General features: G+C 47.4%; 1 protein-coding gene across 1 annotated transcript; it reads right to left on the reverse strand.

The window, feature by feature from the left end:
* Positions 1-16,153: 16,153 nt before the first annotated feature.
* CRYGN (crystallin gamma N) lies at positions 16,154-24,731 on the reverse strand. Its single transcript, XM_075495502.1, has 4 exons — positions 24,711-24,731; positions 24,003-24,251; positions 22,062-22,207; positions 16,154-16,324 (listed from the first exon to the last, which is right to left on the reverse strand). The coding sequence occupies exons 1-4, from the start codon at positions 24,729-24,731 to the stop codon at positions 16,189-16,191; spliced, it is 552 nt and encodes a 183-aa protein (XP_075351617.1). The 3' UTR covers positions 16,154-16,188.
* Between the last annotated feature and the right edge of the window lie 3,183 nt (positions 24,732-27,914).

The following is a 27,914-nucleotide window of genomic DNA, read 5'->3' on the forward strand; positions in this document are numbered from 1 at the left end:
GCTGCTGGTTGTAGCCATGCAACCATGGAGAAGCTTGCAAGACGGAGACGTCGGGCTGCAAATTCGGGTTTTGCAAGGGTCAGGTCGAGCCCCGTGGCATATCGTCACCAGCCAGCTCTTTTCTGAAGACAAGCGTTTCTGCACAGCCCCTTTGCGTTCAAGAAATGACCGAGAACTTTTGGTGCGAGACGTGAGCACTGGATTTCTGCCCTCTGAAAATCACATTATCCGTGGAAAGATATTTTTTTGGACATGGAGGCCTGGGAATCGGCTGCTCTCAGGGAGTGTCCCTCACCATCTGCTCGTACATCTGTCAAATCCACTCACAAACCCCTGCCCGGAGTCCTTGTTCGGGAAACTGTAGGATAGATTAGCACTCCTTTTTATTTTCCTACGCTGCTGTGATGTGAACGCAAGGGAAAATTCAGACGGAAGGGGTATTTTGTTAGGTTTGAGGCAGGTATGTGCGTTTTAAACACACGCAGTTTAAATCTCCAGGGGAGGCTGAGTTAGAGGGGAAGCCCTAGGCCACAGCTCAGCCGTGCATCGGTTGCGGGAGCCCGTGGAAGCAGAGGGTGTGCTGTTCCTTCCCCCCTTTTTTAAAGCCTTTTCAAGGGTTTTTATTATTATTTCAAATTAATATTTCCCTCCTGTGGTGACTGATGAAAGCATCTGAGCTTTTGAATTTTTCATGAATATTTATTCATTTTCTTGAGCTCTTTTTAATATTCTTTTTCTGTTGGTTTTATCTGCCTGAATTTTAGATAATTTTTCTTTATTACATTTGTGTTCTTTTTTTTTTTAATCATAGTGCCATGAGTAAAGCAAAAGAAAGTTATCTGCTGTTTGATTTTGCTCCTCAGGGCCCACATCCTGCAATGAATTCCTTCATCCAGACACCTGAGGATGCACAAGTACAAAACTCAGGATTGCTGGTATACATTTCACTTGTCATTCTCCAACAATTTTCTGTTAGCAATTTTCTGGGGGGGATCCACATAAATTTTCACATAGATTAACAATTTTCTGGGGGGGATCCACATAAATAGATATGTACATACACAGATGCATGAGCTGCTCCTATAACATCCTAAAAACCTTGAGAAGGCATCTAGATATTTATGGCTAGATTCTTAGTACATGATTTGTGGGATCTAGTGGCTATTGCTAAGTTTGGAGCCAAGTTTAAACTCTTGGCAGTCACCAGGAGTAAATGAAGGCTGTGGAGTTTAGATCAGCTACATTGTCTTTTGGAAGGGGAGACAGGTGCCTCTGTCCTTCACCATAGACTATGCCAGGGGTCCAACATCAGCAGGTTCCTAATTCTCTTCCATTAAGTAGGATGAATTGGGACCTTTGTCTTTAAAACACACCTTCATTCCACCAGAGGTTCAACCCATTCTCACATCTCTGACCCAGAGACAACACAGTGCAGGGAGACTCCTTAAATCCCCCCCCCCCCCAAGACAGTAATGGTTAGGTGCAAAAGCCTCTATGAGCAACTTCTTCCCGAATTATTTGTGTTTAGACTCACCTGACAGACCTTCAGACATACAGCAGAGGCTCCCAGCCCTGCTGTAAGCCTCATTTAAGTCAGCATTTACATCAGTAGCTGCACTGATGTAAATGCTGAAGAATGTTTCCCTTGATAAGATTTCAATAATTATGCAAATAATTTCAATAATTTTATTGATGCTGTTTGTGGGGGAAGGAACACAGGCAGCTCCTCCACCTTCACCTCCCCCTTCTGGGGCCTTGGGTATCTGGATGGAATTGCAGTGGTCTTTGATGGACAACAAAGGCTCTTTTGTTCTGTCAAAGAAGCAGAGCCAATAACGCCCAAAGAAGTCAGCACCGAGAGCTCCACTCACCAAAAACAAAAGAATAAAGTGTGCGGCAATGCAAATTATCTTTCTTAGAGAATTAACCCCTCCATCATCCTAACCCCTCCGCATTCCTACAGAAGGACCTTTCTGGCTGCCAGTGTCTTTTCACTTTCATCTGATTGCTCTGCTTCAGGCTGTCAACCCCAGTCACTGTCAGAATTGCTGATAATTAGGTATTGCCTCCTCTTTCTTCGCCTCAGAAAACTGCAAAAGCCAACTAAGTCTCTTAAAACTACTGTCAGGGGCCCTGAAGATCGATAGTGGCGTATCTTGCACTGACATCCAGCCTTGTTTTTTTTTTTTAATCAACCACATCATTATAGTCAATGAGAACTGTTAGCCTCAAAAGCATGTTACATGGTGTCTTCAGAGGCAAGGTTCCTCACTGAGCAAACCTAGTCTGTGCTAAGAAAATTGCCTTGGTAGGGTAAATTTGATTTAAAAATCGATCCAGTTACACTGGTACAATGTAAATAAAATTTAACCTTAAATAGATTTAAATGTAGCTTCTACTGGTTTGATTTAATTCAAAACTTTATCAACGTCTAAATAGCTTCACTTGCATGTTGGCATCAGTGAAGGCAGATTCATTTTACATGGATTTAATTATCAAAGCTCGAGCAGATGTAGCCTTACTCTGAAGTGAGGATGGGAAGCAGAAGCCAGCACAGTTTCTTGAATAGTACGTGACCAGGCCCTGCTCCACAGACCCAGCAAGTGCAAACGCTCAAAGGGAGGGAAGAAGCTGCCCTCTCCTTCCCTCCATCCTTTGGTAAGTCCAGTAACAGCAACATTCAGCTTTTCCTGGCAGAGCCATACTTCAGCTAAAAGACAGGCACAGAGCTTTGTGTTAAAATGCCACAGCATAGCTTTGTAGGATAAAATGTCTTGATTTCCATGCCCGATGCCACAAGTATGAGTACAAGTCAATGGAAGCCAGATAATTCTCAATTCTGAAAGGAAATACCTTTTAGGCAACGTGTAATCAGCCTGTGGAACTCATTGCCACAGCATGCTGTTGCGGCCAAGCATTTAACAAAGAAATTCCCTAACAATTCATACCAGTGAGACCTTGCCAGCCCTCAAAATTTATCGTAGACCACCGTGTAGCTCTAGATCCATGTGGGGCTTCGCACCCCAGTCACAGTGCAGGGGAAGGCTGTGACCATGCATTACGTCTAGGCTGTGTGTGATATTGCTTGGGGCCTCTTTGAAAGCAAGAGTTGGTTTGATCTGCAGACCAGCTGCAGTCTTCTTGTCATAGTAGTGTCTACATGTGGGACTACATGCTCTTTAGAGCAGTCCTCTTGCCACCCAGATTAGAAGACCTGTTGGAGTACACCATGGTTCCCTTCCAGCCTGCGAGCTGAGGCTCTCTTCCCATGTAGGCAGCGCAGGAGGGATGGTGTGGGCCTTCACTGCTCACTGTGATGCCTACCACAGTGGCAGTTCGTAGCTGGAGTGCAGAACCAGGCTTCACAAAACCCTAACCCATAGAACACCAGTGTGTGAGGCACCACTGGGAACAGAACTGGAGAAGCACACGTAGAAGTACACCGACAACTGTAGTATTGGCAAGTGTATTAGGAAACACCAAAAACTGCTTTGGAAGGCGTATAGACCCTCCCCATCTCCCTGCTCTGAAATTTCATGCATTCTCCCAGGGTCATCCAAAAGCCTTCAGGCTCTGGGCAGAGTGCCTGTATGTGCAGTTCTGCACACCATCTGAAGTTATTCTTTCAGACTTCAGACCCAAGCTTCATGACTTAAGTCAGCATTGCCGTTCCTTCTGACCCCTCTGCAACTGCCCTCTTTTACAGGCAACACATATGCCTTTCCTCAGATAAGTATGGATCCTTTGCAGTTTAAAATGGCCTGGAGTGCTCAGAAGTCTAGCTTGGGTATAAACATTTAGCAAATTTTCCCTACAAGACAAAAGATGGTTGGAAACTGTCACATACCCTAGGATTTCCTGTAAACATCTACAAAGTTCTTTTGGTTTTTAATCAGTTCTGAAGTAGTGTTTCCAAACCAGTTCTTTTTGAAAATATTTGGTTTTCTATGTTTCCTATGCTGCTGTAACAAGCATACCTGTGTGCAAAACCCGTGTACATCTCTGCTGTCCACTGCTGCTTTACCTAGGTGGATGGCCTACTCCTAATCAATGTCAGGAGTCTGAAAGCCTGGGATCTGGAAAATCAAGTGGTATTCAATGACCTAACGAATGGTTAGGTGATGGTTAGGTAATGGTTAGGTGATGGTTAGGTGGTTAGGTAATATTGCTGGTTGATACAAATGGGGTCTTAGTACCTAACCCCGATATTGGTCCCTGGTGGCAACGGGAGTTTAGCCATGAACTCGGAGCAGAGGTGGGGGGACATTGCATTAACTTTTTTCTGTGACGAACCAATAGCTTAAAAAACACTGCTGTGAAGGCGTCTTATCTCTCTGGCTAAGAAGCAGATGCAATTTCCTAGAAATTTTTAAGATGCTACATGCCAGGAAGTGTAAGATCTCACGGCAGCTGTTTCAAAGATTACTGTAAACAGCCTCCCCCTCACATAGTCTATAGATGGCAAGGCCCTTCCATCATGTCACTGTGTAGTGGGAACTTTACTGCATAATTCAAAATTACAAATATTTACAAAATTACAAAATAATAGTCAAAAGCTCATTTTACCCTGTTCTCTACTTCGATGGGAGCCCTGCTGTTTCTTCCAGACGGTAAGTTGGCCTCTTGCCCAGACCATATATCTCTTATGACAGGCTCCTTAAGGACCAAATCTAAATGGAAGCCAAAAGAAATATGTCTTACTAAGTGACACAAGGGTAACTTTCTGAGTCTGATTCTGAGCCCATTTTAACTGATTTTGCATGGATACAGCTCTGCTGGCTTTAACTGCATTAATCCAGATTTGTACTGATGCAAGCAGAGAACCCCAGTGCCTTTGACATTGGTACAAAACCAAATTTCTAAAAATGCTGAAGTTGCAACCAGTGACCTAGGCAGTATTTTAACAATTGCATTCACATCTGGCCTCTGGAAGATTTCTCAGTTGTTTGTCTGCCTCGCTGTTAGCAGAGCCAAATCGCTATGCTACTTTAGGTAAGGGGGAAACGTTCATGATCTCTTACAGCTCATAGCTGCTAAGAGAGTTATACGAACAACTGCTAAAAACCCCACTGACCGAAACAGAATAATCTTCTACAGTCTTGACTGAGCTTTGTACCAGGCTTTCAGGGCCAGACTGCTCCTTGCACAGGTACTGCAGGAATTGCAAAGCTGTTCCAGGAGGTCTGAGAAGGGCAGGGAAGAGCTTAGACAAGTGTTGCTGTTGGTGGGAGTAAATAGTACCATCCCAAGGGATGTCAAACTTCTGCTCTCTCTGTGTCTCTGCCAGAGCTTGTTTAGAGCCAGTGCTGTTCATCGTTTCTCTCTACCAAATACCTCAGTCATACTTGGTAAAGAGGACACCAGGGTAAGCATTCAGCCTCCCATGAGGATTACTAGCACCTCTGAAGTTTGAGCTGCTCCAATGCAGCATCCCAAGTTGGATTCATAGAGAAAATATTCATGACGCATCTATTTTTTTCTTTTTTTGGCACTTCTTTATGCTATTTATAAGGTGCATGTTTCTTGGACCTCACAAGAAATGTGGCTCTGCTTTCTCAAATACTCTCACCCTTAGGGCTGGATTTTACTTTTACCTCATGTAGCGTAGGTTTGCTCAGGGAAACTGTGCTTCAACAACCTCCACCTCTAGCCACCAGAAATAATGTGATCCATGATTTGCATGAGTTTGGGCTCACCAGTGGGCATGGTCTGTCTCTCTTACTTGTTGCTGTTGGGCTGAATAGAGCTGGAACGTGCGGCAGCAGCCTCATCAAGCCCACAGCGCCACTGGCAAGCAAAATCCTACTGAAATTGGTGTTGCAATGAAAGTGTGAAAGTCTTGAAGGTGACTGATGTTCTGTTGGGGAGGCACAAACTGGCAGCTGTGGAGTAGTGTGAGGAAGCCTGATGCCATGCACTGATACCAGCAGGACAGATAAGGTAATGGGATGTCAGTCTGCTTTCACTTCCCGAGCGTACTCCACGGCTTGTTTGGTGAATAAATCTTTCCTCATCTCTGTTCTCCTTTTTCCCTCCCTCACCGAGTTTGCAGTAGTGTTCGTCCCATTCTTGTTTTAGGAAGGCACCCCGACTGGAGTCCTTTTCTGTCAAGAGGAGAGAGTGCAATTTAGCTGGTCTGTAACCGTCTGTTTCCATTCATTCCTGAGGTTTTCCAGCTGCCCACGAAAACAATGCACTGATACACTCTGTGCGGACTTGAACGACGTCCAGAGCAAAGGGTTAGGTGGGGCCGGGAGATTCGGGGAGTGTTCTTTGTCCTGGAAAACGGAACGGATACCAGCACGACACAGTCAGAAAGAGAATGGCAGAGGAGCAGTCTGCTGATTCCCCAGCCCACACATGGTCCACACACCAGACTTCGGGGTCAGGCATCCAGCTCCTCGCTGGGCGAATGTCAGGAGAACCAAACTCGAGCATCTAAGCGCTGGGAGGAAAAACAAACTGAATTCCAAGGGGGGCTGATGCTGCACTTTCATGGATGTAAAGTAGACAGATTTCATCAGAAAGGGTGCAATATTTAGTTAATTTTTCTGTTAAACTCACTCTTGCTTCTTTTACCTTCCTTCTTTTTCATGGAGAGGCATAAAGTGAGTAATAAAAAATACTAACAGCACAACTTCTTAATTTATACTGCCGCAGATCTGAGGCAGAACTCCCTGTTGAGTTTGAGGGAACAGCCTGATTAAAAATTGATGCTACAATATGGTCTGTCTTAGCAACAACACTCGCAAGTGAAATTCATCTAGGATATAAACTGTGACATTTAAAATGCCTGTTGGGTGAAACTTGACCAAAAAAAAAAAAAAAAATTGGTGTGCGCAGCTCTGGGGAATAAAGGCAATTGCCGTGCCACTTTATGGAATATCGTGTGTGAATCACTGAAGCTATTAAGTCTTCTGCTGCCTTTTTCCTGGCCTGAAGAGGTTAACTTCTTCCCAGAGCCGTTCACTGGGGTGGGAAATAAGAACCGTGTGCGTGTGCCACAGAGCTGTGTCTGGTCTGGGTACGCGGGTGATCCGGATTTCGTGTTGTTTGCCTGAGAGACCCACTGGAGGGAATAATGAAGGGGTTCAAAAGAAGAATATCCTTTCTGCCAGAAGTGGTCTTTTAACCAGGCCTTTGCTTATTTGTTGGGGGAGATTACTCACAGGGTCACCTGGCAAAAATGACTGGAAGTTATGAAAGAAAGGGCCTCCTGCCAACTATTTAGGAGAAAGAGGGAGAGAAATGGAGAAGAAACAGGAGAAAGAGCAGTGAGTTGGCTGCAGGGAAAGGGACGTTTTGTGATTCAGAGGAGAAGCCAAGAACCAAGGCTGTAAAGGGAGGGAGGGGACTCTGGGCTCCTTAGAAGGCTCGGTGCTATATCCTGGTGGCATTCAAGCAGAAATTGAAAGCTGAGGCAACGAAAAAAGGCACAGGCACTTATACATGCCTTGTGGAGCCCTTACAGCAGAGGTGGAGCTCTAGGAACGCGTGAGCGTAAAGCACCGGAGTGACCTGGGACTCAGCACTGCTTCTGGAGGTGTAGGGCAGCTGGTCCTCCCCATCCCACTTCCAAAGAGGGGCAAAGAGAGCCTGTGCTATGAAACCGAGACCAGGAGGCTTACCCAGGTCACTCACTGGTTGTTAGTTGTTCACTGCACCCAAAGAGGTGCTTTGAGACTGATGAGAGGGAGGGTGTTTCTGAGATACCCCCATAAATCTCAGCCTGGGCTGTTGTCACGACAGCAGGGACCTTCTGGGGCCAAGGCAGGGCGGGATCCCAGAGAATTTGGCCTTGAGCATGCCAACAAGGAAAGCTGTCGCAAGGCAGCAGCGATGCACCCACTGAGATCCAAGGACAATGAAAATATACAGACCCAGCACAATTCCCTGCAGCTTCCACCACTTTGACAAAACATCTGCTCGCCCGGAATAAAATCCCTCCCCTATTCTAAGCAGATACAGTTCCTCCTGAAATAGCAATAGGAGCTGCTGCATCTGCTCACACCATGGCCAGGATGCAGCCCCAGGAGGATGAGGCCTTAGCTAAATCAGGCTGAGCTGCCTGCTTTATCTTACGCTCTCCTGTGAATAACTTTTCTTATTACACCTCTTTACACAAGCTCCAAACCCCAAGCAGGCAGGAAAGCCATCCAACACTCAGAAGAATTATGACAGAGGTTCAAACATCACGGGGTTTTGGAAAGGTTATTCATTTAGTAAAAAAGTAAATGTGCACATCAAACTCTCTGGCAGCATTTGTGTGATGATAATCATGCTGATTAAGTGTTCGAGCTTCAGGATATGCTGGGAACGGCACTAGGACCTAGAAAATAAGCACCCCATGCTTTTGGAAGACAGCTGCAGGCTCTTCCTGTTCTGCTCTGTAAGTGATCCATCTCCTCTCACAGATCTGTTCATTTTGGATGCAATTGCTCAAAATATGCATTACTTATGGTCACACAGATAAATACAAAGGGGACTAGCAGTTGTGCTGTTAACCCTTCAGATCCCCCTTAGGCCTAGCCATGCAATGAGGAAGCAAAAGATTCAGAGCCCAGTTTTACCTACAACGGACTTCGATAAAGCCAAATCAATTACATTAGCTAAGGGTATTAACCTTAGGAAATATACTTTTCCTCTCTCCTCTCTAAATTGGCTATGGTCTTCATTACCATTTGCTAATGAGAAAGGTGCTTGTTCTCCTGATTTCTGTGTCGGTGAAGGAAAGGAGAAGCTGATCAAACCAATGGCCTCGATGCACTTCCAGCCTTAAATTTGATGTACCGTTTTCATCTAATCAGTGCTCTGCAAGCATGTTAGTGAATGTCTGATGTTTAAGGCATGGAGATGAATTCCCAGGGAGTTACGATGGCATGGAAGTGGCAGGAGGAAAGAATCAGGACAGAGGAGATGCTATTTACCTCGGTCGGCTGCTTTGAGACTTTTCTCCCCTCTTCCTCAAGCATGAATTTCACAACTAAACCACTCAAATGATAAAAACAATAGCTACTTTGCAGACGTGCTACTGAAATATGCAGTCTTGGAGCTCTTGAACAGGAACGGAAATGTGAAGAATTACTTTTAACCATATAGGAACATATGCGTGCTGTGGGCCAGCTACTTGGCTGCAGTAAATCAGTGCAGTGGGGCTAAACAAACTTGATTGAACTACCTGGCTTGCTTGATGAGCCAGTTCTGCACCAGGCTCCTAAGCCAGCCGGTGTCCCTCTGGGACAGGCTGCAGTAGCCAACGCACAGCTCTGGGCCTGCCCTAATTCATGCTAATTGGCACTGACTGCCTTCGACGCTGGGTAATCACGCTTTGCAACTGGGAAATCAGAGCTTCCCTGTCATTGCTGCACCCAGCAGAGGTCAAGAACAGCAAAGGACTGAGACTGACATCTCCTGACACAGTTTTGGATCTTTTCCATACAAGCTAAAGTGCTCTGCTGCTTCTTTCAAGGGGCAATTTGGACCCAAATGGAAAAATCACTGATTTGGGTGTTTTTATTATTGTTGTTATTACTATTATTCTTACTATTGTCATTCTGTCCCGCTAGGGAGGTGCTGGGAAAGGAACACCTTCTGCAATAAATCAGTGCAAGCTTTGAGAACTTGGTAACCTATCCCGTCCCCTGGAGCTCCCATCATCTTGACAGCAAGTTTGTGCTAAAGAGTCAAATGCCAATTTAAAAGAAAAAGAAAAAAAAATACCCCAAGAACTGGAACAAGGGAAATTCTGTCTGGTACTTCTTTCCAGCCAAAGAACTCTTTAATAGCAAACTGTTAGACAAATCCCAGGCCTGGGGGGTTGTTACAGAGGTTTTGGATTCCTACCAGAATTTGGTTTTTTTGTGTCTCCAAACCTGTATTGTCTGAATGCAGCTGAAAAGAAGAATCGTTCAGTGTAATCAGAAGTTTTTCCAGTATCATGGAAGTCCCTATTTCTGATGGGATGTGTGATCCTTAATTGTCACGGGAGCTGACTGTTAAATATAATTTATTAATAAATTGTAAGAAGAGAAGTCTGAAACCTTTGAAATGCAGATGGTCAGCTCTGAAGTTAGACCTGAACTGAAATGATAAATTCCAGAAGTCAAAATGGCTTCTGCCCGCTTTTTTTTCCTCTCACTCTTTTTAAAAGGTAGATGACAAATGGATCTGGCCCCAACCCCCAGTGAAAAAAGAAGCTCTATTATTTTCAGAATAACAATTTCAAAGGGCAAGTCAATAATAGCAGGATACACACAAAATAAAACCTTTGGAATCCTGTTATTATTATTATTATTATTGTAGGTTCAGATGACTCAAATGTTATTATTTTCTTCTTGCATTACCAGCCAAGAAAACCAATGACAACCACATAAAGCTCTGCAAATCTCAGCAGTTTTGATTCCCACTTACAGTACTGGAGCAGCTGTTGCGCTCACATAGTTTAGCAGGTCAGCTCTGCGTGTGGACTGGCCCACACTGTGCTTCCTCTTCTTGACAACTTTAGCTTGATTTAAGAGCAGGATTCATCAACAGCCTACCCTGCAGAACTAAATTAAGCTTATAGTATTAGGCGCGTTACCGTGTCGGAAGGGGCTCAGTTATGTGCTAGTACCTTATGGCTTATATAGCACATAGCACTGGTTCATGTACAGGTCAGAGACTTGTTTTGGTGGTGGCCACCTTCAGTAAAGTATGCAAGGAAGAGGTCCATTCCACGGGCATTTTTTTGCTATTGCTCTCTCTAAGCTGTTGGTTTCCAACAGCACAAAAAATGCAAGGGGAAAGTCAGCTGAAACCACAGAGTCTTGCCCATCTATGAGTCAGGATCATTCACCCACCTTCTCACCACCATGATCATGCAACGTCATGCTTAAAAGCACCTCTCCCAAAACATGAATAAACCTGTGCTGACCGTGAATGGGTTGTCTTGCCTGGTGTGGTGTCTTACAGGGAAGGAGTTGCACTGCTCTCTTACCCCATCACAGATGATGAGCAATGCTGGTGACCACCAAGAACCGCTCACATGAGAATACAGCTATCTTAGTTTATATCGGGCTAAACAAACCGAGTGGTGGCATATGAGAACTGCTGCAATGAGCTAAACAAAATTTTTAAAAATGCATTTTTTCCATGGGATAGCAGGGACTGATCCTTCAGCATCCCAGATGTTGGAATATCCTAGCAGGAGCACATGAAACCATTCTGGCTGAGAGGGAGCATTCAGTGCATTTTGGACTGTGTGAGTGCAGGTGTGAATGCCTACACAAAGTGCGGATTTACCACAATCCACTACAGACCATCATATTTAAAGAAGGAATTTACGTTAACAGTTTCAATATGATTTCATGTTTGCTTCACGCACAATTTGACTGAATATACTAGTAGATTCCTCCATATGTTAACATGCTTAAACCGGGACAGCTTGACTTGATTACAGACTGACTTATGCTGAACCACATGAAGATGGTCAGCTGTCCATGGAAAACGTGGTGCACCCGTTTGCTCTTTCTCCGGTGTTTCTGTTGCTCCATGGAAAATTAATACACATTTTACTTCTGTCCTTTTCTACTTTCTTCCATGCATGTTTGGTTTCCTTCATAGCCACCAGTAAATATGGGAACAGCTCAAATTGTGTGAGATGTTATTGCACCTCCTCTGCTGATTGAATGGTTACTCTTGGAACAAGAGGACACCAAGCTTCATGAGTTCCAACCACTGGAGGTTGATTTAACTGAATTTAACCTCTCCAATAAACCAGATGATTTAAAATTAAAACCCAAAACAAATCACCATTTGCAATGCTGAAGATGCATCGGGCAGATATCATCTGATTCAAGGACTTGTTAGCTATATCAGATTTACTCCTGGACCAGAGTTTGAGCCCATGGATAGTAAAAATTTCAAAACCAAACCTGTTTTCACCCAAGTTCATTTTCCCTTGGCTTCAATACAACAGGGAGAAGAAAGCTCAAACCAAATCAGACAAAGCATGGGATATCTGTCCATGCTCGCAGAGTACTAAGATGTGTTCTCTCTATGTTTTTAGTGTGTCATTGCTTAGGCTTTAACAGTGACCATGGCTCTGCTCCTGGTGCCAGAGGTCGGAGATGTCCTTTGAAGCTGTTCGTTTCCTTTCTGCAATCAGTCAAAGAGGTCACTGTTGAGCAGGACTTTCTACTTAAAGAACTAATAAAACAGCTCTAGCAGACACCAAGGAGTGAAATAATTTTTAGCAGGTCCAGATAGGTGTCTCTGGAGGAGAGGAGAAGAAAGCACAGGAAGGTGTGAGTGCTGGGTGGCCTCAAGAGCAGGATAACGCCTCTTGAATTCCCCAGGGAAGGGAGGTGGCTGTGCAGCCCTTTCGACTGCGTAAGCGGTTGGTAGAGATTCATTTGAGCTATGATAACATCAAACATGCCAACAGTGGATCAGCAGGCAGTTTCCTCCTTACCTTCACTATATATACATGTACTGCATAATATAGCGATGCAAAAGTACTGCAGTTGCTCAGATATCTTCAAGGATTCATTTGAAACAGATATTCCATCAAATTCCCACATTATCCAGCTACAGAGAAAGGACATTCGTGTATGCAGGCATTCTGGCAGGAGCTATTTGCTTTGGGGCCAGATGTAATTCAAAGTTATTCTGAATATTACACTGCAGCAGCCTGGCCAAGCCCAGTAATGCTGATTATTAGGGCTTTCCTGGTTTTCCAGATGGAGCTGTTTTCATTTAGTTCTCTCTCTTGTAATTAATAACTTGTTCCTTTTGTTCATTTTTGAAGCTCTGTTTTATCTCTAGCATTTTGTACAATAGTTTCCAATTTACTTAATCCATTGCTTGCCTCCTCGGTGCACGTAGCAGAACTCATTCAGCCACACAGTTTAATGACGTACAGCGCAAATCTCTGCTGCACAATCTCACATCCACTTCACATCAAGCTGGCACTTTTGTCATTTATATTTTATATGCTATAAACTCACAAATCACACCATTTCATACTAGAGTAATGTCAATAATCTTTAAAAAAAACCCTTAACCACTAGCAAACATATGGGATCTGTACGTTCTGTCCTTTAAACAAGTGCAGATTTAGCAAGGAGGGGGAGGGAAAAGGAAGAGAAGGAGAGCCACATCCCCCCGCTGCCAACGCAATGCATGTTCCTGCAGCATCAGTGTTTGGATTAGGCCCATGGCCACCCTACTTAGGTTTCAAATCAAGAAAAAATAGATGGAATTCAATTCCCCGCTGCCAGTTTTTAGCGATATTAGACTTATGCATACAGAGGATTTTTTAAAATAGTGTTCACGTGAGGCTAGCTGTTTGCACTGAGAGAGTGCTCGTAAATGGGATATCAGATGTTAATAAATGATGAGTATTTGGTCTGTAAGCATATTACAGACATGCATAAAATATGCTATAGGTGGCTAAACGCTAGCTGGTTACAAACAGGGTTCCACACAACAGCACGGATTAACCAGACTGCCTTTTTTGTCCTTTTAACTCCTAGCATGCAGCAGGGTTCAGTCCAGGACTAGGGCTCCTAAGTAGTTCCACAATTGAAATAACAAATATTAATCTACTAGCACATATAAACAAACAATGAGTTTGAAGCGTATAGATGAAGTGGGCTTGCACACAGTAGCTGTATGTCGGAGTCAGCCTGTACATCTGTGTGTACGTGCGCCGTCCCACGTATCCCATTAAGGACGAGGAGGGATGTCGGCGGGTCCCTCTAAGGGCTGGTCTGCACGGAGGGAGGTTGAACCACTGAGAGCCATACAGCAGAATATCCGCGATATCGCGGGTCTGACCCCAATGTTAGTGGGACAGTCACCTCTCCTGGCTGTTTGCACCAGGTGTCGAGAAACCCAGGTGTGTGGATTTCTGGGCTTACACTGTTGTTCTCAGGGGAATGCGGGTGGATGGTTGTTCTTTATTTTCTTTTCTTTTGTCCTCCGACTACTTAGAGCATCTGGGATCCCAGTTAGTGTATATTTTAAAGCCTTTGTTTCTTTATCCTTCATGCTGCACCGTGACATTGAGCGTGCTTCAAATGAATGAAAAGCCTCCTTTAAAGCTAGTCACGATTCAATGCCTGTCTTTCTTTGGGACCACATTTGGGTTTTTTTAACAGATTAATGACCAGGTCACAACAGAGAGCAATGCATATGACTGAATATTAACTTTTAATAGAGTGCATTGAGCTCAGGAGCTGATTAGAGCCTTCATGAAGCAAAAGCAATGCTAATCCTGGAAGGACTCCTAAAATCTTTCATAAGCTGCCTTTAATTAAAAGAAAATGAAATACGTAAAAGTTGATGCATGAGTTGTACATTTGTGCATCCCACTCAATGAATGAATCATTTCCCTGCCTTCTTCTCTGACACAGAAATACCTTGCAATCCATTAAAGATGCTTAAATATTTTTACGGCTCCAATGGACCACATGTCACCACAGGCCACCCAGGCCACGGCCATTGCAGGCCAGAGCTGTTCTGGTGTAACTACAGTACACCTGCAATGATCTGGGTAGAGGGTGACATCCAGACCGTAGGCTGTCTACAAGAGGACATAATTGCTTGTATCACTGCTAGGGCAAACATCACCAAAACTAGTGTTAAACTCACAAAGTAGAATTTTTTTGTATTTCCATACCCCCCATAGCACATATATGGCATATGTGCATCTGGGGCAAATCTCAATTGACGCAACTCTACCAACGGTACCACTTCATCACGGGAACAGCCCGTGTCCTTCTCACACAGGCACAGGCCCAGTTGTTACCAATTGTCCCAGTCCTGTTACTGGTAGAGAGCCACAGGGGACAAGAAGCTCTAAGTTTAAAGATGAACTACAAGGTGGATGAGTATGAATTGATCAAATGGCAGCCGGATCCAGCGTCAGACCGGGATGCAGTACGGGACCAACCAGCCCCCTGCCCCGGCACAGAGCATGGACCTCTGCTCCTCCCGATCGCTCTGCGAAGTGCAGGATCCCACTGAGGCCCACAAAGCAGAGCAGCCCTGAAGGCACGCGCGCCTCGTGCTGCAGTGTGCTGGGGACCTGTCAGCCTCGCTCACGTCCCTTCGAAGGGCTGGGGACCGTGGTTAGATCAGCAGCCTTCCCACTGGATTAGCACAGAGCTTTGCAGCTCTGCCGGCACCATGCCCGTGCCTGTCAGGATCCATCAGAAAGCCAAGCCTTAACAGCTAATAGAATAATGGAGTGAAAAGAATAAAATTACCCCTTTCTGAAATAGCCAGAAACACTCGTAGCTTTTAGCCAACCTGACTTTTGGGCGCTGAATGCAAGGGGAAGCGCCCAGGCTGTAGTGGATGGTCCATAGCTGAATGGGCAGAGCTGTTCCCATCCCGGCTGCCAAGCATCAAATGGGGTTCAGGGGCACCAAAACAACTGGGATGGACTGGGAGCACCGGAGGGGCAGAAGCATGGGAAGAGGGTTGTGCAGAAAGTGACAGTGCTGTGGCTGTTTTTCTTTGCTGCCGCCCCCTCAAAATGTCATTGTCAGCTGAAGGGCTTATGAATCAGGGAGCAAAGAGAAGATTGCTCAGGTTTTGTGCCTTCAGGGAATTTTTTTTTAATATATTTTTTAATGTGTGCTGATCTAAGGTCAAAGTAACTCAAGATGAATGATTTCTATCACCTTCGCATTAGGACCAGCATGTCAGGCTCAGACAGACCCCGTGAGTCGGTCAGATCCTGACATGATCCTCGCGTGTGTTCTCACGTGGCACGAGCAGACCCGCTGAGGGCTGTGCGCCTGCGCCCACAACGTACGTGTGCAGCAACGTGACCGCCTCCAGGCATCAGGAGTCAGCTGGGTCCATCATGTGGTGGCCCTGGACGGGGCAGAGTGAACACGTGTCTGACCACAACTGCACCAGGGAGCATGTTCCCAGATCTGCTTGTCACCACCAGTTCTGGCCCATCACCCCCATGTCCTCCTTATAAATCACTGCAGAATAAAAAAGCAAATTCATAGCACGTAAATCAGGCTAGAAAGGTTGCAAGTCCATTCCTTCTTGAACTCATGCAAGTGATGGAAAAAAAGTACTTAGAGCCAAAAGCTGGTGTTTAACAATTTATTCCACGGGTCAGTGAGCAGGAAGGAGGGTGATGCCCAGTCTCAGCAGGCCATTGCTGGCAGGATGAAAGCTCAGCTAGAAATAGTTGATGACTCTTCTGATAGACTGGACGCTCGCGCTGCGTGCCTGCCATGCATTGAAGCTGCTGAACTCGCCCCGCTCCACCACGTACATACGGCCTCGGTAGTTGGGCTCCTCATACAGCACCCACCTAAGCAGAAAGGGAGGGTTACTTGGGTCCCAACAATGTGGTCATGCGAGGTGGCCTCATGCCCACATTGAGCGGCTGCATTTAGGCACTGCAGTACTGCAAACTACCGGGGCCTGATGGTCCCTCTGCAGTCCCGGTCCCATCCTGCACACAGAAATGTCCCCAGTGGAGTTAACTGCTGGTGCTTCCTGCCGTTTCCAGCATAGCCTAGGAATTATCCAGAGCCAGATTGGACCTTGCCTTTAGAAGAAGTTGTTTTGGGTTACACCAGCAATGAAGCCTGGGACCAGGGGCTCCCCATTTCACATCGCTGTAGGAGTGGATCTCTGAGCTTCACCATGTGCAACAGAAACAATTTAATAGCATTTGATAGTGCTAAAGAAGGACATGAGTCCCCTCAGCCCCTGGATAAACCCATTTTGGACTCTAAGGAGAAATGTGCAATGCTTGAAATATGTTTTACCTCTTTGAACTGACTCATTATCTATGATGGGAACCATATTTAATAATTTCTCTCTTTGCTAGTAATTCTCAATGGCCTCTCTTTGATGCTTTCCAACAGAGAGCAGGACTTGGCTCGGTTGTCTTCACTTTATCTCTACGTCCAGAGTTAACTACAACTTTCCCTTGGAATACAGTCAAATAGCTACAAGACTCAACAACCCTGGTGACTTTGGCATGCCTGACTTCTTCACCTAGCTTGGCTGCGTTTCTTTAGCATGTCTTTCTCCATTTGAAGGTCTTCAAGTCAGGAGCAATTCTGATGGTCAAGAGGGACAAATTTTGCTGCTCTTCTCTCCCTTCATCACTTTAGTACACACTGTGCTATGCACTTAATGTGGCCACAAGTATCACCTCTTTCCTCTATTTAAATCTCCCATGCTTTTTAACCAAGTTTTGCCATTACGCTAATAGTTTTACAGTCAGGTTTTCACCCCATCATTGCTGAACTGCTCATCTCTGCCTCGTTCTTTTCTTCCCAACTTTTTGAAGGATTTTATAAGGAACTCTGCTGCTTCTCCCATCTATTCGCTCAGCAATGACAACAGAGCACAAATGCGATCTTCCAAATCATTTGGTTTCTGTGGTCTGTCTCTTGCCAGGAATTCAGCCGTGACATCTGGGTTGGGACCTACTGTATGTGGGATTTCCAGAGAGCAACTCCTTTAAGTACTGGATGGGTGAAAGACTGCTGGGCCTCCAGGGTCAGGCAACAGCTGGTGAACCCAGCTCAGTCTGACCCAGAGCAAAAAGCTGGAGTCCTAGGAAAAAAGTTGTTTATAAAACCAGCCACCCACGGGCATTATTAAAAAAAAAAGCAAAAGGCTAGGGTATTTAGTCAAGCCACCTTACAGATTCCTCGCCATATTTCGATTTATTTTGTGTTTCTGAGAGGACATGAGGTGGGACCGTGGTGGGTTCCTTCTCCCATCTGCCTGTGCACCGATACGACTGGCACGTCGAGCACACGCCTGCCTGGTGCCCCTCTCCACCCCGCTGCCCGCGCTTGCACAACCCTTTTCTGCAGCGTCGCTGCAACGTGCTCAGCCAAAACATGTGGATCCCGAGCGTTTCCTGCAAACAAACGAGTTCATTCTTTGGCGTTTTTGCAGCCAGCTTATATCCGAACCAGAATTACAAAGTTGTCCTCAGACTTTTCCTTTGAAGCTCACTTTGCAGTGTGTGGAGAAGGCTGCCTGCTGCTCATGTGAGTGCGATGGCAGGTCGCCCTGAAGCCATGTCCCCCCCATCGCGTATCCTGATGTGCACTGTCGGAGATCGTGCTCAGCTCTTCAGCTTAATTAAGAACAATTTATAAAATTGTCCTCCTCCTCTACATACACCCCAGCCTTGTTCATAAGGCACGCATGGCTTGCTTCCTTTTCTACCCCATCTCTTCAGCTTACATGCACCTCTCCGTATTTTTGGACGATCATGGGCCTCTTTTTCCATCAGCTCACCATCCCTTCCTGAAGCACTCCTGAAAAAAGCTTGCGATCCTATCTTCTGCACCTTCCAGTCACTCCCTCCTGCTGAGAATACCTAACGTTACTGAAAATACTGCATGGTGGTAGGACAGGGGTGTTCACAGGGTGTTGCTGGCCCACCAGGACATGGTGGTTCTTCCAACTCGGCTCTGATCTAGAGCATCTTTCAACAACTGCTGGACGCTGGGGAATAATGCAGGGGGTAGAGCAGCCCCTCATAGTCGCTGTCTTTCCCAAGACCTCTGTGTTTCTCTCCAGACACACAGCTGATGTGTCTGCACAGTCGCATGGAGGGAACGGGACAGGCCTTGAGGTAGATGGAAGCAGACTGCGTGACCTGGTGTGGTGATAAGAACCCACCGGCTTGGCCTTCTGCTTAGGGAAAGGCTGCAAAAAAGAGGAATAACAGAAAGATGGGAGTGAAGTGTATTGGCAGTGCAAGGTGATGAGTGAAGACTTGTATGGCTTACTTAGCTGTTCCTTTATTGCCTAAAATTTACGTTCTCTGAGACCATCAGCAAGAGAGGAAATCAAGTCAGTCAGGAGCCCAGGAAAAAAAAAAAAAAAAAAAAAAAAGATGATCCTGTCCTCAAGCCCAGCATGGGAGAGCTGATCCAGACGCAGAGCACGCAGCCCTCAAACATCTCGATGCTGTGTTTCATTAGCACATAAACCCAGAGGACACGGGAATAAAACTCTCACGGAACCAGTGCAAGCCCTGTAAGCCAACGCTGGCTGCTTGTGCTGAAAAAACTAGCAGGGGAGTGCTGCAGCTTCAGCCTGAACCAAGCGGGATGCTTTCAGTAGGGCTTGAGGACCTCATTCTCCATGTAGGACTCGAGCAGTGCCATGAGCAGCTACCACCTCTGCCGAGAAATAGGTAACGTTTATTGAGCGGCAACATTTGGGTACCTGTTCTGGTTGATATTTCACAGCCTGACTGCAGAACATCTACCAAATGCTCATAAATGCTTCAGCAGAATAAATAGTTGGTCTGGTTCCTTCAAGTTACGTCACTGTAGCTTAGAAAAGCCCTTTTTGGGGTATTCTCTCCCGGTCTGTAAAGCAAATTCAGCTTTTTAAAGTTGTTGTTTCTAAGCGATCCTCTGTGGAGTGGCTGAGGCACAAAGGAGGACGAGAAGCGCATGTCTTTGTCTAAAACCAGATGATCCCATATGTGATACCGGAGCTGGCTCTGCCCGTGGGACGGGCAAAGCCACTCGCCACGCAAACCACAACAGCTTCCGAGGAGGCGGTAACATCTCGAAGCCGCTCCGAAACAGCAAGCTCATTTCCAGCATAGCTTTATATCATCAGCCTTTCTGGCTGTGTGGGGTAGCAGTCGCCGGCCCCAAAAGGGCAGCGGGGAAGGTGCCGGACACCCTCGGCCTCCCCGCACGCCATGCCAAAGGCAGACGTTTCTCCCCATTCCTGCGTTTCCAGCTGATCCGTCATCACTTCCCGCAGGCACGGCCACCCCCACAAGTGCAGGCAGCAGCTTTTTAACAGCACATGGCACCATCCACGGGTTTTGAAGGGGAAGCAAATATTTCTGTATCCAACGGATGTCACGTTGCGGGAATTAAGGGGGAAAATCGCAGAGTGAGACTTCGGTGGGGAGGGAGCCCAGGAGGACCCGGCTTTACGCCTGCTTCCGGCACGCACAGGGTAACACAGAGCCGCTTTCAGGCTGGGGATGTGCTGGAGACAGCCTGTGGCTGAAACTCCCCTCGTCTCCGGTGACCCCATCTCCTCCACTCCCCACATGGTCAAGGATGGGTCCTGGGAGGGCTTTGCCAGGCTGAGCCCAGCACCAGCTACACCTGCAGCACCTCTGGGGTCCCCTGGGCTTACATGGTCCATCTAACGGAGAAAAGCGGTGCCACAGGGTCCCTTTCTCCTCCCTGGTCTCACCTCTCTCCTGCGGTATCTCCTCCTTCCCTCCCTCCTCCTGCGGCCCGGGGCCAGCAAGTCCCTCTGCACCATCCTGCCTTTTAATGGCCTTTACAGACCCTTCCACGCGCTTGCGACAACCATCTGCCCGGGGTCTGAATGTAATGCCACAAAACTCAGCGAGTTTCCTCGCCGTGCTCCTCTCAGTATTTAATTTTTTTCTATTTTTTTTATCGCTACTCATAAGCCTTTGAGAAATCATGTAATGTTAACATAAACAGTCTAGGCTCCCATGCGAGGGAAAGCAAGCTTTGTGCCCCTTATATGTTTTGCAGGGGAGGGGGAAAAATCAATCTGAGAAATTTAAGTGCTTGAAAGTTTCCGGGCAGCTTCCCAATTTCTCAAGCTCCAGGCTCTGCTATTTATGTGTGGTAAATATTTGGCCCTAAAGCTCTTGCCGGAGTACTCACAGGCTCTCTCTTGGCTTTACAGTGTTGGTACTCAAATGCCTTTTGCTTCAAATGCTCAGCACTAACGGAGTCCCCGGTGGGCTCCAGCCATTTCTTCCCATCGGGAGCCGGTAGCTCCTTAGTTTTAATGAACCGCCACCGCCTGATCCGAAGCCTGGTTTTTTTGGAAGAGGAGAGCTCTCGGTTGAATCAGAAAGGGTCCTGCAGGACACTCGCTGTCGGGATGTCACGAACTTGGATGGCAATTTCCTATTCTGGGAAAAATCTTGCTGTTGGACAGAAAGGGTCCAACATCCCGGGCTGGGTGCAGGTGAGATGTGCAATATCCAGTCCAGGACAGGCGGAGAAGAGCGTTTCTGTGCTCCCTCCTCTGCAGGGGCTTCCCTCTGCCCCGTGCCCTGCTCCAGCCCCCTCTGCCCGGCTCTGGGAGGGTTTTATGGCATTCCTCCGCTCCCAGCACACTCGCAGTGAAAATGCAATTGTCGGACAGAGGAAAGGGGAGACGGCCAGATAACAACCCGTCTCACACCAAGAGAAAAAAAAAGCATAAAAAGGACCGACACCATCAAGAAAATGCAAATTGCCACCCAACAGCAAGAAAAAGGCAAAGCTGCCGTCCTGCCGAGGCTTTCAGGAGCATCTGCAGGGGCGGGAGGATGGGGCTGAGCATCGGTAACGCATCTGCAAAGCGGGTTCATGAGGCACCAAGTGTGACCAAAACCCCTCATCGGGGTGGCTGTTGCCCGTCTTTCAGAGGCAGGATTTAATTTTAAGGTGAGACGCCGCTGCCTTATTTTTGCTGTCCAAGGAGAAGGTTTCTGGTGTTGCAGTAAGCCTTGGTGAAGTCACTTGCAAAGCAAAAGCCCTGACCTGCATCACCCGGAGCCATCCATCTGCCCTCCCCAAAAGCCTCTGTGCAGATTTTAAAGAAGTGTTTGGAAACGTGCACAGAAATGTAAGAAAGAGAGAAAGAGAGAAAGAGAGAAAGAGAGAAAGAGAGAAAGAGAGAAAGAGAGAAAGAGAGAAAGAGAGAAAGAGAGAAAGAGAGAAAGAGAGAAAGAGAGAAAGAGAGAAAGAGAGAAAAAGCTGGGTTTAGGCTCTTGTTTCATACGCCTTAAAAAGGTATCTCAGAGCTCTTGTAGCTTGTGCTTAGCTGCCACCCTCCAAAAATCATGCTCCTTTGAAGCAGCTCTTAATGGGCAGGCACCAAAATTCACCCTTAAACTCACATTTTTAGGCTTTCTCCAAGTCCCCCCAGCATCAACAGGCTTTTCCACGACGGGGGGGTCCCTGCAGCCACCTCGCTCCGCTGCGGCGGTGGGTGCAAAGGGCGTGGGGCAGGGAGCACCGCAGCGGCCGCGTGCCAGGACGCGGGCGGTTACTTACGCGCCGTCGCCGTACACTTTGAGGGCGTTGATGCAGGTCTTGTCCCAGCCTTGTCCCTGCAGGAAGGAGCAATCTTCTGTCAGCTCCAGGCTGGGACCACTAAAATGGCTCCCCTCAAATATTTTGATCCTGTAATGCTCGCCGTGCTGGGGACAAAAGGATTCAAGTCAACCAAAAAAAAAAAAAAAAAAAAAGCAGCAAATTATTTCCCTGGCTTTTATAAGACAGAGGAAGACAGAAGGGTGCTTTGGAAGGGGAATGTGAAAAGCAGGCCAACACCACCAGTGCCAGCGCTCACAGAGCACGCACAAACTCATGCCACCTCCCAGCACACGGCGCCAAGCAGAAAAGCAGCCAGAAAACCCTCGTCTCTGCACCCGGCTGCACCTTCCTACAGCTGCCATCCACGTGCAAACACATCGCTCGTGGGACACGTCGCGCTCAGGCACACGTAGCCCCTCGCCCATCTGCAGATCCCCCCCGCCAGCCCACAAACCCTCCCTCCCAAATACAGCATCAGCTACAGCCCCGGCTCTCCATGCACTCACACAGCAAAAAAAAGATATATATCCACAGTGTACAAAGATGTTAGACTATTCCCCTAAACTCATTTATATTGCCTCCAGTTCCACGCATAGCAGCTGTTCCTGATGGGAGTTCCTTTAAGGAAAATTAAAAAAAGGGAAAAGAAAAGGAAACTTTCCCAGCATCATCGTTGCTGCATTGAGCCCTTGAGGGTGGCACGACATAAATTCCTCTGGAGAGATTTCTGCAGCCTGTGGCATAGGTATGTGGGACAGAGCGAGCTGAAAGGGTATTTTTAAGCTAAATTCAAAGAATACCTAAATGCATTTTTCAAATAAACAATGTCAATGCACAAGAAGGCCGGGCTGCGATGCCAAACCTCACAGCAGGCGGCCGCCGGCGGCAGCCAAGCAGATACCGTGCCTGAGCAAACATTCCTCCGGGAATCTGCGCTGCAGAAATGCCTCGAAGCACTCGCTGGCATCTCACAGGGAAAATCATGGGCCAGGGAGGGAGGAGCATGTCCTTGTGCCAGCTGGGCTCCAGGGCCCGAGGCAGAGCATCCCTCCATGTATGGACCGCGGAGGTGCTTCGGGAAGGACGTTACAGACCTGAAACAAACCTGTTGCTGTACTGAAAAGCAGCTTCTGGGCCAGCGAGAAACCCCACCGGCTCCAAGTGGGTTCATCATTGCCCTGGGGATCGTGAGTGATAGGAGAGTCAAATGGAAAGACCTAACCCAGATTCATTTTTCTTTGCTACTTTTTAATCTTCCCGATTAAACCTTCCTCCGGGCAGCGCTTTTAAAAGCTTCATAAGGGGAGGGCTATCTACTATGGGAAAAAACACATTATTTTAGTTTAGGATTACTGGGGGTTTTTTTGCAACAGTGGCGAATTCAACTAAAATTTGCTAGGAGCAACCCAGCTGCCCCATGGGTCCGGTTCGGAAAGTCCTGGGGCTGCCTGCTCCTGCTCTGGGCATGTGGGGAGACCAGGCTGCTGTGGCTCCAACTTGCCTTGGGCAACGACCCTCCTTCTTAATTCCCCTGCGAGTATTTCATAGCAACTCACATTAAAAAAGAAAAGCACTTGACGCTGGCAGGACACTGCCACCTTATCTGAAAAAACATGGGAAAATCCCATCCCGTTAAAGCTGCCGCGCTTCACGCTGCGTCTTTTCCTGGCCAGGAAGCACGGGAGAGCACGACTTGGCTTTGTGGCCTCTGCAGACCACCCCAAGGGGTGACAGACCTTCGCTGGGGTACTATTTCCTTCTCAACGGGATGTATTATTTCTAAAAGGCACAGATTTTTATTACACTTATTCATGGGGCTCATAAAAATAAAGCCCAACAGCAGCTCCGTCCCACCGGTGCTCCAGCCGGGAGAGCGAAGCGCCAGCGGCATCCACTCACCATCCCGACAGGCCGGCAGGAGCCCAGGTGGTCGCTGCGGCCGTTCCAGCGATAGAAATCGGGGTACTCGCCGTGCTCCAGGACGTACTGCTGCCCTCGGAAGTCGGGGTGATCGAAGCAGACCCAAGCCCCGCTCTGGACGCAGATGGAGTTGACCCGGTTGAGGAAACCTCGGTCCTGGAAGCTGCTGCAGCTGCCGCAGACCTCCAGCTTTCTGCCCGTGAAGCATTTGCCTTCATAGAAAATGATCTGGGGGGAGGGAGGAGATCAGGCCCGCGGTGAGGAGCAGGGGCATGGCCGGACCCCCATTTCAAGCAGATGGGAACCACTTGCAGATGCATCATTTTAGGATGGTTTGGGGTTTCTATAGCTGCTTTGCAGCAAGAGGAGCACGGCATCACCGGCATTTTTTCCTAAGAACCGTATTTGTTTTTCTGGGACCGCAGCGCATCCCGCATTTATGACACTTCTCGCCGCCTCGTGCTTGCTCGCACATATTTCCAGCAGGAATGTTTAAACAGGAAACTCCGCTCCCGAAACGCAGCTCCTTCTGCCGCGCCCTCCCCGTCCCTGCTACCAAATTTACTCCCAGTATCATCAGTCACGTCGCATCCTCTGGGATATTATCCCAACCTACTCCTTCAACCCGGAGGATGCTCAGGCTCTCCGGCCCCAGGCTGAAAGGGAAGCGGTTGGGTCGTTACTTACTTTTCCCGAGTATTGAGACATTTTCTGCTGGCTGCTATCCAAGACCAAAAGCGAGAGCCAAACCAAAACCGCGATGGACAGAAATGTTGGACACCCCGCTATATAGCAGCCGGAGGGGGGGAGATGGGGCTGGTGTCGCGAGGGTTTTTTAACAAAGCAGCGGGAACCGGGGGCTTTACGCTTTCCTGCTTCGTAGGCAGAACCGCCGGTAACGGGGCCTGCTGAGTCCGGGGTTTTGATTTCGGGCAGACGATCTGACAAAAGATTTGCTTGGCAGGGCTTTGGTCGATTAGTGGTGCACATTTACTGCTCCTTTTTGAAGGACTTTTTTTTTTTTTCCTCTTTTTTCCTTTTTATTCTTTTTTTTCCCTTTTCCCCCTCCCTTTTTTCCCCTTTTTTCATTCCCCGCTTTTCCCCTTTTTTTCTCTTTGTTTCTCCTTTTTTTCCCCCTTTTTTTCCTTTGTTTTCCTTTTATTTTTAGAACAGACAAGAAGGAAATAAGGAACCAGCAGCAGCTCTAACCATGGTACCTAGTTTCTCCGTGTTAGGTTTGCTTCTTTCTACTGTTTTTTCCCAGCTTCTTCTCGCCTATGCAGTGTGGCAGCCAAAAGCAAGCATCCTTGGAAGACTCCTCACCAATAACACTTTGCACTCCATCCGTCAAAGCAATGGTTTCTTGTTCAACCTTCGAACGTCTTTAAATGGCATCTCCGAAAGCCGAGGACCTCATCCCCTCTGAAGCACAAAGGTTGGGCTTGCAAACCCACCACTGTTATTCACGAGCATCGTTTTTATGAATGTTCCGATCTTTCAGCACTGAAGCACCAAGACACAGATATGAGTCAGGATTAGAGGGATTTTTAAGCCATACCATTGACTATAAACGAATATGGCCCGTAGAGCTGCAATTACAGCTTCAGAGTCTGGCATCTCAAATGCCAGCGCAAGGAAAAGCTGTTTCCTATTCCCCTCTCTTGTGTTATAAGAGCATCCAGAGACTTTAACTGTCTTATTCTCAGGACAAGTAGCAAAAGAAAGCCCCAGCCCATAAATCCCGTCAGTTTATATTAATGAGTCAGGCTAAGAAGAGGTAAAGACAAATGCATGGGGGTGGCCCATGGACCAGCACGCAGAGACCTACCAGGGCACCATGTTAAAAGGAAATTTTTCTTTTATGCTATTTAATAGCTCTGGAAGAGACTTCACACCCAGCTCCTACTCATCAAATCCTCCTCGTCGTCACCCACGGGGCCCCAGTCACCTCCCCCCCGCCACTGGCACTCCGCTCCCCGGACCGTCAGGCACACGCTTTGGATCCGAACCCTAAGAACTCGTTTCTCGGCAGGTCACTTCCATCCACACGCATGCCAGCGGCCTCGCTCGGCAACCCTACTCTGCTGCCTTTGTTCACTGCTTCGTTTCGAGATGAAAGACCATTTGGAAAGAAAGGATGTAATTATTAAGGCTTAAACGTACGCCGCCCTTTCAATTAAATTGTAAAAGTTAATAAGCGCGTGTGCACGCACACGTAGGCTGAGCTGGAAGACGTCGCGTTGACTGGGATGCGCTGGAAGAGGAAGGAGGGAGGTGGCACGTTGCGTTTGGAGAAGATACACATCCTTCAGCTGACACGGGTAAACCTGCCCTGGCATCACAGGAACGCTGTTTACATTTACATGTTCTGATGGGAAGCAGGAAATAATGAAGAAAAGCCCCATCTAATTTAAAAAAACCTACCCAAACCCTCATTGAAATGCTGGTGTTATTTTCTAGCTGCTAAATTAGTCACCAGGTGGTGTGAGAAAAGTAACAGTGGGTGGAAAGTCCTACTTGCAGGGGGCATTAGCAGCATCCCCAAAACCAGCCCTTCCGCGCCAGCCTTGCACTTGGTGTCCTGGGAGGGGAGGAGATGTGTCCTTCTTCTGAGCCATGGCTGGGAGCACCAGGGTGACGAGGTGGCACCGTCGTTGGTGTTGGGACCCAACAGTCCCAAACACGGGGGTCGTAATGGTCCACGTGCTCTTGGCGTTGGCCATGAGCTGTTTAGTGCCTGGAGAGGAAGACCCACAACATCCATGACAAACTGGCCCTAAAGTACCCAGTAAAGCAAGTATTACCACAGGAGGAGGTTTTTATGGAACCACAAAAACCTGGTTTCCTCCGGCTCTGTCTCACGATGGGATTTTCCCGTTTCTCCTAAGCTGCGAGCTTTAACTAAATCTGCAGGAACGTGAAGTATCTGAGACTTGTGCCCGGCTGTTAGGTTTGTTAGAAGTTGTCCAGCAGGTTCAAAAGCTATTTTAGGAGAGATAGAAAGAGGGTGCGACAACTTTAGTCTCATTTCTTTGAGAAACCACATTAAAGATATGAAACAACAAAGGACCCGTCTCTAGAAAAAAGGAAAACGATGGGGAAAAAAAGAATACTGAAGAACGGCAAACCCTAATTTGTGGGAAAAAAACCCTTCATTCCTTGCAAAGGATGGAATGGCTGCCGATGGAGGAGATAAAGGAGCAGCCTGAGGAGCCTGCGGCCGCTAGCAGCCTTTCAGGCACGCAACGCTGGGGCAGATCTCGCCTCCCGCTCGTGCCCAGGCACAGGATCGCATCCGACCGTGGTGCCCCGAACTAACAGGATCGCGGGCAGCCCTGCTCTGCTGCGGCTGTTTAAAGGATGAAGCATTGGAGACATGAACTTACAAGTTTGAGCGTAAGGCTTTAACGAACAAAACCCAAAAGTCTGAGGTTTTTTTGCACGTCTTGGTTTAGAGGGAGAGAGAAATTGAGCTTGATGTCTGCAGGGGCGGCTCCGGGCTGTGCTATCCCTGCCTGTCTTTGCTGCTACAAGGCTGAAGAGCGAGGCGGTCAGAGACGATTTGCTCCGAGTCCAGACCAGAACCAGGGGGGTGAGAAAACCGAACACCTCAACCACGCGAGATGGCCAGGGTTGATTTCAAGTCCCTTGTAACCCTGCAGTTACGTCCCCAACAAAACCTGGGCAGGAAGGATTCGATGCCACGAGGCACTGTCGGTGCCAACACCAGACCCAGCCACGCTAGAAACCAGAACTCCACCATCCAGGACAAAAACACCCTGCCTGGATAAACGTGCTGGCTCCTGGCCACCACCCCACTCTCCTCCCCACATCCCACCTACGCACAGGGTCTGGGTACAGCTCTAGTCCTCTTACAAAGTGATTTCCATT

The sequence above is a fragment of the Mycteria americana genome, chromosome 2 (genome assembly GCF_035582795.1).
Source record: "Mycteria americana isolate JAX WOST 10 ecotype Jacksonville Zoo and Gardens chromosome 2, USCA_MyAme_1.0, whole genome shotgun sequence".
In the NCBI taxonomy this organism is placed as follows: Eukaryota; Metazoa; Chordata; class Aves; order Ciconiiformes; family Ciconiidae; genus Mycteria; species Mycteria americana.